Source organism: Microcebus murinus, chromosome 14 (genome assembly GCF_040939455.1).
Source record: "Microcebus murinus isolate Inina chromosome 14, M.murinus_Inina_mat1.0, whole genome shotgun sequence".
Classification (NCBI taxonomy): domain Eukaryota; kingdom Metazoa; phylum Chordata; class Mammalia; order Primates; family Cheirogaleidae; genus Microcebus; species Microcebus murinus.
In genome coordinates, this window is record NC_134117.1 from 51,391,416 (window position 1) to 51,405,591 (window position 14,176).

At 36.1% G+C, this 14,176-nt stretch overlaps 1 protein-coding gene across 5 annotated transcripts in view; it reads left to right on the forward strand.

Moving 5' to 3' along the window:
* TET1 (tet methylcytosine dioxygenase 1) overlaps positions 1–7,846 on the forward strand; it is a 134,270-nt gene extending 126,424 nt beyond the window's left edge. For all 5 annotated transcript variants that reach the window (XM_012762670.3, XM_012762673.3, XM_012762675.3 and 2 more), the window contains one exon: positions 221–7,846. In XM_012762670.3, coding sequence (XP_012618124.2) covers positions 221–1,233 — 1,013 coding nt within the window. In that variant the 3' untranslated portion in view covers positions 1,234–7,846. The remainder of the gene's footprint in view (positions 1–220) is intronic.
* The last annotated feature ends 6,330 nt before the right edge of the window (positions 7,847–14,176 follow it).

Below are 14,176 nucleotides of genomic sequence, written 5' to 3' on the forward strand. Positions count from 1 at the left end.
GAAATTTGTTGGGTGAAAAGCACACCAAGCTACATATAATATTTAATATTCAATTCTGTGTGCCTTTGAGTATGATTACAAACAAGTAGGACAAAACTGGCCAACATCCATGTCTTATTATAGTCTCTGTACTTCTCTTATAAAAATACCTTTTAAAGACAGCAGCTTCCAAAAGAAATTTGTATTTATCTTCACATTTGGTGTCCTTTTCTCTGTTTAGGGAATAAAACTGAGACGGTGCAACCTGAAATAAAAAGTGAAACGGAACCCCATTTTATCTTTAAAGGTTCAGAAAACACTAAGAGCTATTCCCTGATGCCATCCACTCCTCACCCGGCAAAGGAGGCAAACCTATCTCCAGGTCTCTCCTGCTCCCCAAAGACTGCTTCAGCCACCACAGCTGCATTGAAGAGTGATGCAACAGCCTCGCAGGGGTTTCCAGAAGGAAGTAGCACACCCCACTGCACGACGCCTCATGGAAGCCACAGCGGTGCCAATGCAGCTGCTGGGGAATGCACTGGAATTGCACAGCCTGGTGAAGTGGCTCCTCTTCCTGCCCTATCTGCACCTGTGACGGATTCCTTGGTGTATGCTGAGCCTCCCACTGGTCCACTTGAGCAGATAACTTCTCATCAGCCAAACCAGCAGCCCCCAATCCTCACCTCCCCTCATGAACTTGCTTCCTCTCTGCTAGAAGAGGATGAGCAGCAGCACTCTGAAGATGAGCCCCCGTCAGATGAGCCCCTCTCTGAAGACCTGGTGTCGCCTGCTGAAGAGAAGTTGCCCCACATTGATGAGTATTGGTCAGACAGCGAGCACATCTTCTTGGATGCCAATATCGGCGGGGTGGCAATAGCGCCTGCACACGGCTCGGTGTTAATTGAGTGTGCCCGGCGGGAGCTTCATGCTACGACTCCTGTCGAACACCCAAACCGTAATCATCCTACTCGCCTCTCCCTTGTTTTTTACCAGCACAAAAACCTGAATAAGCCCCAACATGGTTTTGAACTAAACAAGATTAAGTTTGAGGCTAAAGAAGCTAAGAATAAGAAGATGAAAGCCTCAGAGCAAAAACACCAGGCAGCTAATGAGGGTCCTGAACTGTCCTCTGAAGTAAATGAATTGAACCAAATTCCTTCTCATAAAGCATTAACATCAACCCATGACAATGTCGTCACCGTGTCCCCTTATGCTCTCACACATGTTGCAGGGCCCTATAATCATTGGGTCTGAAGGCTTTTCTCCCCTTCTTAATGCCTTTGGTAGTGCAGTGTATTTTTTCAAGGTGCTGTTAAAAGAAAGTCTTGTTGTGGTTTACTATATCTTCATCTCACCCATTTCAAGTCTGAGGTAAAAAAAAAAAAAATGGGGTGGGTATTCTTAACTGTGACTATATTTTGACAATTGGTAGAAGGTGCACATTTTAAGCAAAAATAAATGTTTTATAGTTTTAAATACATAAAAGAAATGTTTTGGTTAGGTGTTAACCTTGATAGAATCACTCAGTTTGGTGCTTTAAATTAAGCCTGTTTACTATGAAACAAGAGTCATTTTTAGAGGATTTTAACAGGTTCATGTTCTATGATGTAAAATCAAGATAAACAGTGTTAACTCTACACAGCTCCTGGTGCTTAACCACATCGACACAGTTAAAAATAAGCTGAATTATTATTTCATGGTGCCATTGTTCCAACATCTTCCAATCATTGCTAGAAAATCGGCATATTCCTTTGAAATAAATGTATGAAATGTTTTCTCTCTTAAAATATTTCTCCTGTATAAAATAACTCATTATTGTTAGTAATGGTTGGAGGCTGTTCATAAAATTGTAAATATATATTTTAAAAGCACTTTCTATTTTTAAAAGTAACTTGAAATAATAGAGTATAAGAATCCTATTGTCTATTGTTTGTGCATATTTGCATACAAAAGAAATCATTTATCCTTGCTGTGTAGAGTTCCATCTTGTTAAGTGCAGTATGTATTCCAATCATATATATGGTTTGTTTCCTTTCACATTCAAATATTAGCAACTTACAGTATATAAAATAGTTAGCTAATGCAAAAATTGTAAATTATGTCTAAAATTGAAATTAGGAAAAGTATCACCAATATTGATTAATATTTTCTTTGAAACTAAGTAACGGGGGGGGGGTCTCTTCTGGCTTATTGAGCAACAATGGCCTCAATTTACTTTCATCCCAGCTTTCTCAGTATGACCCATGAAAGGTGTTTACAAAAGGAGATGATGGGACAGAATAGGTTTAAGAAGAATCAAATGCTTCTACTGTTTGAAGGTGATGAAATGTAAAATTAAGTAGCCAGAACTTCACCCATCCCAAATTGCCTTATTTGTTCTGAAAGTCTGATTTAGAATAAGAAAAAAATTCCTGTAGAAATCTTTTTAAAACAAATTTCCTATTGTCATCACATATCTATCCTCCACCCAGACTCCAGTTAAACAGTAGAAATGGCTTTGTCCATTAAGAGCTAATCCATTAATTTACCTTATTTATAGGCCTATTATATTTGGAAAAATCATAACTCATCTTCTCTGATAATTGCCTATGTTCTAGATAACAGGAACATAGACATTCTATTTATTTTAGTCTGTCCATTATTTTTTCCCTTTGCTTTATTGACTCAATTAAGGTAAAACAAAAAAGATTACCCAAACAACATGTTTAGAACAAGAAGAACTTTCAATGAAATACTTGATTCTGTTAAACTGCAGAGGTGCTATAACATTCACAGTGTCAGATTCCTTGGGAGTATGGAAAACCTAATGGTGCTTCTCCCTTGGAAATGCCATAGGAACCCGACAACCGCTAACACTCAAAATTTTGGTGCAAAAGCAAACAGTTCCAGTAAGCTCTCTAAAGAAAAACATGTTGTAACTTATTAATATTAAAAAAATATATATTGTGCAAAGTATCAGTTTCAAGCTTTTGACTAATCCAAGTAAAGGAATATGAAGGGATTGTAAATAACAAAATGTCCATTGATAGACCATCATCTTGTACAAGTAGATTTCTGCTTCTTGAATATGTAAAATAGGGTAATTCATTGACTTGTTTTAGTATTTTGTGTGCCTTAGATTTCCGTTTTAAAACATGTATATTTTTGTGAGCCTAAGGTTTCTTATACATATAAGTATATAAATAAGTGATTGTTTATTGCTTCAGCTACTTCAGTAAGATATTTACTAGTATTAGACTATCAGGAATACACCCTTGTGATATTAGGTTTTAGATTTTTAGGCCTTAGCTCCCACTAGAAATTATTTCCTCACCAGATTTAATGGATAAAGTTTTATGGCCCTTTATCCATCCACCCATCTGTTCATTCTTCCACTCTACACTTATTGAATACCTGAAAATTTTAAGTACCGTTTTTGTTTTTCTTTGCATTTTTTATTTGTTCTTTTTGGTTTTATTTTGTTTTGATTTTAAAGGCTAGTCAAATAAAGCAGTGGGAGCGGGGAAGGAATAAAGAAATCTATAACTGTTTATGATCAATGAGTTGTAAACACCACTGCACTCTTACCAGCCACTTTTGTTTTTCTTTGAATCACCTCCTATGATATAATAAACTTGAAGAATTAAAATTCTAAAAGATACCCTTATAAACATTTTTAAAAGAAATGGCAAATTACCTTCAAAAAATCCATGGTAATATATCTGTCATAATTCAAATAAATTTGTCTCTAACATTAAAGAAGTTTCTCAATAATCTAAACTTTAAATACCAATGTTAATTTTCGGGACTAATGGGATTTGTGAAACTTGTTGCAGCTTGCCAAAACAAGTATATGAAAATATCTAGTCTCAGCTAAAATGTTTCCATTCCATTGTTATAATTAACATCATGAATGGACTGCCTAACCTGATTATTCCTTTGTGGGAACCACATTGGATTCCTACTTTGTTGGACTATATTTCCTAATTTTAACAATTTACCATCCCATTCTCTGATTTTAAAACAGCTTATGCTTCTTCAATGTTCTGCCACATTGTGATTGTATGCTGGCTACATTGCTTTTAGAATGCTCTTTCTCATTGAAACAAGGAAATAAATTTGTTTGAAATGACAATTTCACTCATAAAACTGGTCATCTAACATTATTTCTTCCCCTCTATTTTGTTTTACTGTGATAATCATCTTATATCTGTTGCCTAGGATTCAAATTGGGTTTTAAATCTTCTGCCTTTGTCCATGGTATGATCATTGAATTCATTGATACATGACCTCCAAGGTAGCCCATCCAGTTTATATAATATGCTACAAAGTTACCGACCATGAGAGAATAACTTCTGACTATGATAGAATCCTACAATATACCATGCTGCCCCTCAAAATTCCATTTCTAATGGCAGTTAGGCCATTGTTGAAATTTCTTGTATTTGTCAGCTTCACCTACATCTTCTTTCCAATTCATCCGCAAAGTACCAAATGAACCATGTCACAAACATAATTCAAATATATTATTGGAAAGTGAAGCTGACTGAAAATGTATAGCTGTAGGTAAAATATCGCAACATGTTTATCTCTTATATAACTTTCCAACATCTTTGTTATTCAATCTGCATGTGGATGAAATTTTTTAAAATACAGAACGTCAGCTAGATAAAATCCATAAGCAATTTACCTAAGACATAATCCCAGTACATATTTAATTGAATGCATACCCTGTGTAAATGAGCCACTGTCTTAATTTACATGAAGTAACTTACTTTCTAACATTATTACTCCAGGGGACTCCTGCTGATTATCATTTCACAATAGCATGTATGAGAGTGACCCTAAACTACTCTTTTTAAAACAAAAATTATATTGACTTTTTAATCTGAGACAAAGTTATGACATTATTGCATGACAATTTCCACCAACAATGGGCACAGCATTTAGTTTGCATGTGCCAGCTAAATCAGTAGCTGTATGCAACCTTTAATATATAGTTACCTTCAATTTCACACCTTAATGCATGGAAATCTATTTTTTTTTTTTGTCTCAACCTAATACAATGGTGAGTTTTGATCTTTTGTAGAAATTTACGGCAAAAGAATTGTGAAATAAGGTAATATGGTAGTGGCCTCTCACAATTGTGACAGCCACCTTAGAAGTCTCATAGTTCAATAACTGGGCTCCATAGAGCAGATGTTAATGTCAGTTTGTAACTATGATTGTAATTAGACTTTAAGCAGATGAAGGCCACTTTGTGTTTAGGAGAACTGAAGGAAAACTTGATTCTCTCACCCAGAGGGTATTTTATCACTGAGAAAAAAAACAAATTTCAAATGCTTATATAGTATAAGCTTTCAATTCCCCTGGAACTTGTATTAAGCATGTATAAGGAGTTACAAGAGTGGATTTCTAAGCAATTAAAGAAAGCATATTTCCACTGTATATACTACCTAGCCATGATTGTACAGTCCATTCACGCCCCTTTCCTAGTTGGCCTCACAAGTAAGTCCCTGCATAGTTTATTTTGATGTGGTTGTTGACATGTATTGGAATACTGTTTTGTTGTGCATAGCTCCTAAACTTCCCCATAAGTGTGCTGAACTTGTAATTGTAACACCAGTCATATCACTTAACTGAGTGATGTAATCAGTACCTGATTGCTGATGGGATCTGGATTTATCCAAATTAAATTGTGCTCCATGTTGAGCTTTTTGCTAACAGCTTTAGAAAATGATGTCATCCATGGCTCTGGAATGCAATCAGAAAGTCAGAATCAGTATGTCCTTCATGAGAAGCGAAATTTGTGTATTTTTGAATGTATTGAGATTCATTGGCATGTTTTTGGTTCTCTTATGTGTGTAAAAATAGAAACCGAATTCCTCTGCTAATTTCTGAGACTTTAGAGCTGGCATTTCTGCAGGACATCACTATTTTGGTCCTGGTTGAACTTTACAAACTTGTATTCTCTGCCTTCCAGTATCTGGATGACTTTATTTTGATCCCTGTTTCATTTGGGCTCCTGATCAAATACCACTGTTTGTTTCAGAAGGCATATATTTTACTGCCTCAAGCAATCCAAAGGTATTCCTTATTTTGCCACGCCTCATTTTCACTTTATTTTTAAGGGCCTTATAGTGTGTTCAAATTTCTCTTTTGGTAATATGCGATATTTAATATTTCTTTTTTCATAATATTTAATATTTTTAGCTCTAAAATTCCATCATTAATCTTTTCCTTGTTGACTGTACTCCTTTCCCACCCTTACTGCAAAACCCTGATCCTGCCTGGGTCGTAAGTTTTCTGGTTCGTTCACCTGTAGATGTGCCCTATGTTAAAGCAAAACTTCATCTGAGATAGGAATATAAAACATTAGCTGATGTAACCCATTTATGTTTAGTACAGCTTTGAAAACACTTGGTTAACAATATAAACCTAGTTTTCCTAAAAATAGAAATTTTGTCCCTAGCAACTATTATGTAAGGCATTCTCTCTTATCCTGTTCTTAAGAAAGAAATCTTGCAGCCATGAGAAAGATTTTCATTTTAGGGGAAACAGTATTGGAAAGTAATTTGGTTTCTTCCCCATTTGGCAAAGTATGAACCTTATAATCCTTAACCAGCAACTCTACTTGTTATTTTTATTTTCTCATTTTACTGAAGCTGCAGTGTGACTAGGTGCACTTTCATTTTTTTTTTTAAGTTTTAATTTTTTCCCCGATTGTCTTTAAAATTATCTATTGCTTCCTCATTTCTCTGTCCTGTCTCCATTATCCAGATCCTCTACCTGAATAAACATAGTTCATTTTAAGAAGAGCAGTGATCTTGATCAAGTTGTCTTTTACTGTCTTTTAAAACAATGTCTCAGAAGTCCTTTTAGGTATAATGCCATAAAGAATCAAGAGCTTTCATTCAACTCTTTTCAGGTATAGGCAGATTCAGTTTTTAGGAGTAGGTAAGTAGTCACAAGACCACAGGTTAATAATCTGAATGCTCTCCCCCAATAATGTTTAACTCTTTTTATTAGTGTTTGAGTGTTTTATAAAAAACTCTATAAGATGTTAAATACTCTTAAGTCTATTTCTGTATGGCTTTGTTATTTCTAATGTAAATAAATATATCCCTTTGGAATTCTTTGGTTGTTGGCAATAATAGGAGCTATTCTATAATCTAGATGAGAAAGGTTAAAAAATGAACTGAAAGTAATTGGAAGAGGGAATATGAAAGCCATCAGATGCTGTGTTTTGAGCATAATAAAGGGAAATTAAGGGACAGAAAGGAAGGAGAATTGTGCTCCTATCAGTAATCTGAGGGTTTACTAGCTCAAAAGCAAGAAATACTTTTAATATTTCTTCTGTCTACTCCACAATAATTTTATCTGGAAAATTGCTGAAAAATGAGGAACCATTTTGAAAGCAAATATGATAGTAATAAAAAGTATAATCCTTATACTTTATGATGTTTTAGGTTATCAAGCTGCTTTACAATGTACAACTTTTTCTCCCCAATACTTAGGGTTAGACAGAGAACATTGTTCCTATAGGTGAAGAACCTGTAAATGTCAAGAATAGCAAATGGCTTGCTCCAAGTAACACAGCAAGTCAACCAATCTGAGACAAACTTTTAATATCTGCAGACTGCTAAATGCATTTCTGTACCATGAGCAATGACTGAGTGTTATTGAGTAGAAAATTTGTCAAACCTGATCTGAGCATAATATAAAATATTATTTGTAAAACATGCTTAAGTATTTTGTTTCCATTATTAATTTAGCCAGCTATTATTCTCTTCATGCATACTAAGGAAGGTCTCCCCAAATTCCCCAATTTCTCCATTAAGGTTTAGATTTATGAAGTTTTCTATTTTTTTCCTCCTTAAAAAAAGCTCTTTCTGGCCGGGCGCTGTGGCTCACGCCTGTAATCCTAGCTCTTGGGAGGCCGAGGCGGGCGGATTGCTCAAGGTCAGGAGTTCAAAACCAGCCTGAGCAAGAGCGAGACCCCGTCTCTACTATAAATAGAAAGAAATTAATTGGCCAACTGATATATATATAAAAAATTAGCCGGGCATGGTGGTGCATGCCTGTAGTCCCAGCTACTCGGGAGGCTGAGGCAGAAGGATCACTCGAGCCCAGGAGATTGAGGTTGCTGTGAGCTAGGCTAACGCCACGGCACTCACTCTAGCCTGGGCAACAAAGTGAGACTCTGTCTCAAAAAAAAAAAAAAAAAAAAAAAAAAAAAAGCTCTTTCTATAAAGATCATCCCTCTATGACTGAAACAGGGGAAATCACCTAAATAATATCTTTTAAAAAAATATTGCTTTAAAAAAGACTAAGGTCAGCACATCACAATCAAAGTTTCATGTATTAGTTATGTTGAAATGCAGACTTCTTAAAGAAAATGTGCTAGGTAAACATCATAGTTCCCAGCCCCTTGTGGTAAAAATGCAAACTTCTTGTCAGCATCTCTAAAAGAGAGTACTGTCTCCCACTTATTTGAATTTGTTTTGTTTTGTTTTGTTTTGTTTGTCCTGCTTTGTTTCCAGTCAAGTAAAATCTTTGGGTCAAAGGATGAACATACCTTTGCCCAGAGACTTAAGAAAAATAATGAGATATATTTGTAAAGTTTTTAGTAACCTCTTTATAGATATGAATATGAGCATATTAATATCTATGAAGAAGCAGGTTATTTTGGCTATCCCATTAGCACATTCTGGGTCACAATAAAAAAAAAAAAAATAGGCCAAACAGCTCTAAATACTCAAATTCCCCCTCTGGTGATTGAATTCAGTAACTGCCTATCTTCGTCAATGCCTGTTTGTGCTATGATAAAATGGCCGACAACTAGGACTTTACAAAAATAGCTCTTTAAAAAGAAAGATTAAATATTTTTTATTGCAATATATGTTCATTTTTTTAACTTTTATGAGATAACATTGTGATAGGTGCTTTAAGAGAAAAATATTTTTCCAGAAATGGTTTATAATAAAAACTAATGGCAGCTTTTGCATTGTGATGTATGGATGGATTGTCATATTTGGATTACTAAGAAATCCTGAAGTGTTCCCTAACGAAAGACTTGCAAAACTACTAAGTAAGAAGAAAACATCAATTTCTAGTTTGTTTATTTTCTCTCATGCTATATGGTTATCTACCAAGTAAATTTACCTTGGTTCAAAGGAGAAGCCAGAATGCTTATCATTGATGGGAGTAAAATATTCATAGATTCTTCACCATGGTGAAATAGAGTTGTGCTGAATTCCCAATATAGAAACACCAATTTTATAGGTTAATATTCCTATCTTCTTCCTGACTTCTTTCTCTCATTGGGGTATATTTACTATTTATTTTTTTCCCTTTGATTTTTTTGCTTGGAGGATTTATTTTTACCTATTGCCGTCCTACTGTATTAAATATTCTATACAATGAAATAACTTAGCAACGAAATGCTTTTAAAACTCCACAAATGTCCATTTTTAATTTTTAACACAAGCGGGAAACAGTTTAAAGAAAAAGCACTTCACCATGTAGAAGGGAAACAGATAATTATGATGATTTCAATTCATGATCAACAATTAGTCCTCTGCAAACAAGGGAACACTTACTAGCAGTACTTGAAGACTTGTGAGTTGGAATTGCATGTTACTTGAAAGATCTTATTAAGCTAAATTTTGGTGCACAGCAGTTGTACATGATTTCATGTTTATGTAGCAAAATGCATTGAAATGTATTAGTATTGAAGCATACATGTAAAGATAGTTGTGGAAATTGTTATATTTTCCTTGTGTGTCTCATTTGTTTAGAGCATAAAGTTTTTTTTTTAAATTGTTCTAACTGAATAAGGCTAAATGAATACTGTAATTGAAAATATATTTTAAATCTTTGTCATGAGTTTTTTAAAAAACTATTGCAAATTGTATCATTCCTGATTACACAGAACTTTGTGGGTGGTTTTAAATAAATTTTATACTTCTATTTTGTACCTGATAGTCTAATTTTTCTTTCCTCTTAAAAATCATATTTTAAAATTTTAATATCCAATAATATTCACACATTTTAACTACAAAGGAGTATAAGATTTAATATTTGGAGATGACCAAATGTATGGATGTGTTCAACACAAAACCAAAATGCCTAGCATATATGGAATCCTTATTATATTCCAGAATCCTTGCTTTTTATGTAAATTATTTAATTCCTATGGTGATGGTATTAAGTAAGGACTTTTATCAGCTCCATTTTATAGATCAATTCTGAAGCTTGACGTGATTAAGTTCACAGTATTAGTAATTGGCAGAGCTGTTGCTCAACTCATGTCCTAACTTAAGTTTATCATTTCAATAAACTTAATTCTGAATGCAGTTTGCCAACAGTATTTTCTTTCCTGTTCCTCCCTTATACCCTTCCTCCTCTCTCTCTCTCTCTCTCTCTCTCTCTCTCTCTCTCTCTCTCTCTCTCTCTCTCTTTCTCATTTTCTGTCTTTCTTTTCTAAGATGAGGTCTCACTATGCTGCCCAGGCTGGTCTTGAACACGAGGGCTCAAGTACTTGATCTTCCCACTTTGGCCTCCTGAGTAGCTGGGATTATAGGCACGTGCCACTGTGCCAAGGCTCCTGCCAATAATATTTTAAAGGAGACAATCTGAAGTATTTTTCAAAGCATGAAGTAAAAAAATACATTGGCCATAGGCTCTTAGTGCTATCACAATAAATATTTTTTTTTAGTAACAGGAACAACTCCCCACCCCGGCCTCACCTCCTTCCCAAGTTTAGATGGGCAGCTAAAGTACATTTTCAGAGAATGGAACTTCCCCCTCCTTTCTGGCTGGTTAAAAGGAAGACATGGTCACATGAGCTGAGCTAACCATACAGACATGGCATCACTCTATGGCATGGCTGAACAGCAAAATAGAAGGAACCTGGATCCCTGGATAACCCACTTCCCTGAACCACCTATCAACTTGGTGTAGTATATGAGCAAAAATAAACACTCTTTCCCATTATTTTGCCCCCTATTCAATAGCTCACCCAATATCCTAATTAGCCATCCACCCCATAAGACAACTGTCACGTTTTCCTAATCTTCTTCAAGCCAAATATATAGTTGCTTCAATGTTTCTCTGGTGATAAGGTTTTTAGGCCTCTTATCTTCTTTCACTTTTTTTAAAATTTGAATTTGCTATTTATTTTAAGCATCTAGGTGCAGATGGGTGGAGGCTAAAAAAGGCATCCACCCCGCTTATCTTCTTAATGCTCTTCTAGACAACAGCCTGAATAATATTTTATTTATGTATTTATTTATTTAGAAAGAGTCTTGCTTTGTTGCCTGGGCTAGAGTGCCGAGGCATCACACTAGCTCACAGCAACCTAAACTCCTGGGCTCAAGGGATCCTCCTGCCTCTGCCTCCCAAGTAGCTGGGACTACAGGTGTGCACCACCACGCCTGGCTAATTTTTTCTGTTTTCAGTTGTCTGGCTAATGTCTTCGTTTGTTTGTTTGTTTGTTTGTTTTTTGAGACAGAGTCTCACTTTGTTGCCCAGGCTAGAGTGCCATGGTGTAAGCCACGCTCACAGCAACCTCAAACTCCTGGGTTCAAGCGATCTTTCAGCCTCAGACTCCCAAGTAGCTGGGACTATAGGCATGCACCACCATGCCCAGCTAATTTTTCATTTGTAGTTGACTGGCTCATTTTTTCTATTTTTAGTATAGACGGGGTCTCTCTCTTGCTCAGGCTGGTCTTGAACTCCTGAGCTCAAGCAACCCTCCCGCCTCAGCCTCCCATAGCTAGGATTACAGGTGTGAGCCACCACGCCTGGCCATCTTTCTATTTTTAGTAGAAACGGGGGTCTCACTCTTGCTCAGGTTGGTCTTGAACCCCTGACTTCAAGCGATCCTTCCACCTTGGCCTCTCAGAGTACTGGGATTACAAGTGTGAGCAACTATGCTTAGCCCCGAATAATATTTTTTAAACAGAGCTTGAAGCATGACATTCCCCTACTTAAAATGCTCCCTTGACTTCCCATTATACATAGTATGAATCCTAACTCCTTACTTGACCTGCAGGGATCTAGGTGACCTGGCTTGTGCCAACCTGTGTGCCTCCCTTTACCATTCTCCAGTCACCCTGAGCTTCTACAGTTCCTTGAACAGGCCATACTTTTCTCTGATTCAAAACCTTTGATCTTGCTGCCTGGTTCTACCATCAGATCCTCATATTGTTAGCTCCTTCTTGTAGTTCCTGTATCAGCTCAATTGTCATTATCATTTGTAGTGATACAAATGTACATAGTGTTCAAGGATGTGAATGTCCCATAATTTTATCATTCATTTTATCATATGATAATTTTATCATATCATTTTATCATTCCCTATTGTTGAACATTTTCATTACTTTAATTTTTTGTCATAATAAACCTTACATTGCTGGATTAAAGACTAATGCACCGGCCGGGCACGGTGGCTCACGCCTGTAATCCTAGCACTCTGGGAGGCCGAGGCGGGCGGATTGCTCGAGGTTGGGAGTTCGAAACCATCCTGAGCAAGACCCCATCTCTACTAAAAATAGAAAGAAATTAATTGACCAACTAAAAATATATATACAAAAAAAAAATTAGCTGGGCATGGTGGTGCATGCCTGTAGTCCCAGCTACTTGGGAGGCTGAGGCAGGAGGATCCCTTGAGCTCAGGAGTTTGAGGTTGCTGTGAGCTAGGCTGACGCCACGGCACTCACTCTAGCCAGGGCAACAAAAGTGAGACTCTGTCTCAAAAAACAAACAAACAAACAAACAAACAAAAACTAATGCACCATAATTTTTAAATTTTTAAATTTAAATTTTAAATTTTTTAAAAAATTTAAGTGAAGAAATGCCATTATTATGAAATTCAAAAAGTACAAAAGGCATTCGAGGGAAAAAAATGAATGACCATCCTGCCACTGTTGCCAAGTGTTTATACTCAGGACATTCAGCAACAGAATTACCAACTGAAAGTGGTAATTCTTAACTCAAACAATAAACAGTGCATTTTCAGACATAACAAGAACTCCATTCCATCTGATACTTTCTTGGAAAAAAAAAAAAAGAACTCCAGAGATCAGTAATTCCAGTGTTAATAAATTCAGTAATTCAATGATATCAGAGTTCCAGATCTGTTTTTCTGCAATTTTCATGGTCTCAAGATAGTTGCAGCAATTCAAAGAATCATGACCTTTCCCAACTTTACCTAAAAGTACGGAAAAAAGGTTTCTACTCCAGTTTCTTTCTAATTAGAAAACAAAACCTAGAAGCTACCAATATACTTCTCCTTATGCCATTAATTACCATAATTGGCTTATACCAATCAATATTTACCTCCTAGGGCTAGAGAGGCCTGCTTCTCCTGAGGTAATAATATTCAGCAAAGGAAGAAGTGAGAAGAATGGCCATTGGGTAAGTAACCCAACTAATATGTCTGCCAGACTCACAGTTCTTCCCAGAGGCCATCATGGTTACAAGCTTTTTGTGTATACACCCAGAGGTATTCTATACATATGCAAGCATAGTACACCTTTACTTTTCTTGTTTTAATCTAATAATCCATATCAATGAATGAATGTAGAACTGCCTTCTTATTAACACCTCTATGGTATATTCCATTGTACGGATAAATCATATCTTATTTAACCAGTTCCTTTTGATGAACATTTAAGTTTTCCCAATCTTTCGAATATACGTTATAAAATACTTATAATAAATAATGCCAAATTGCCCTCTGGAACTACCATTTTGCTAGCCCTTCAGCAGTGAAATGATAGAGTTTTCTAAAATACAATATAGTAAATGGTATTTAGTCCCATAAGAACACAAACCATATTTACATGTTCTTGGAGAGACCCCAACCAATGCCAGAAAAAGCAACTCAGGTCACAAGCCTCAGCGACTCTCCCTGCAGCTATCAACACCAACCGACCACAGGAAACCCCAGATCCCTTCCCCCACCTGGTGGGCCTCGCTCCCAACCTTAATCTGTCTTGCCAGATGGCCAACTCTGCTATAAGCTTCTATTAGGACTATGTGCAAAATGCATCCCATCCTAGTTTTTCTTGGTACCATTCAAAAGGTAAACCCCTCTGATCATCCATCATCTCTTGAATGGTCATCACCATATTATTCCATATTATCTTTGCTGACCTGCTCATTTAGTCCTACACCTTTCTTCCTACCCTTCCAAGAAGTGTTCTGAAAT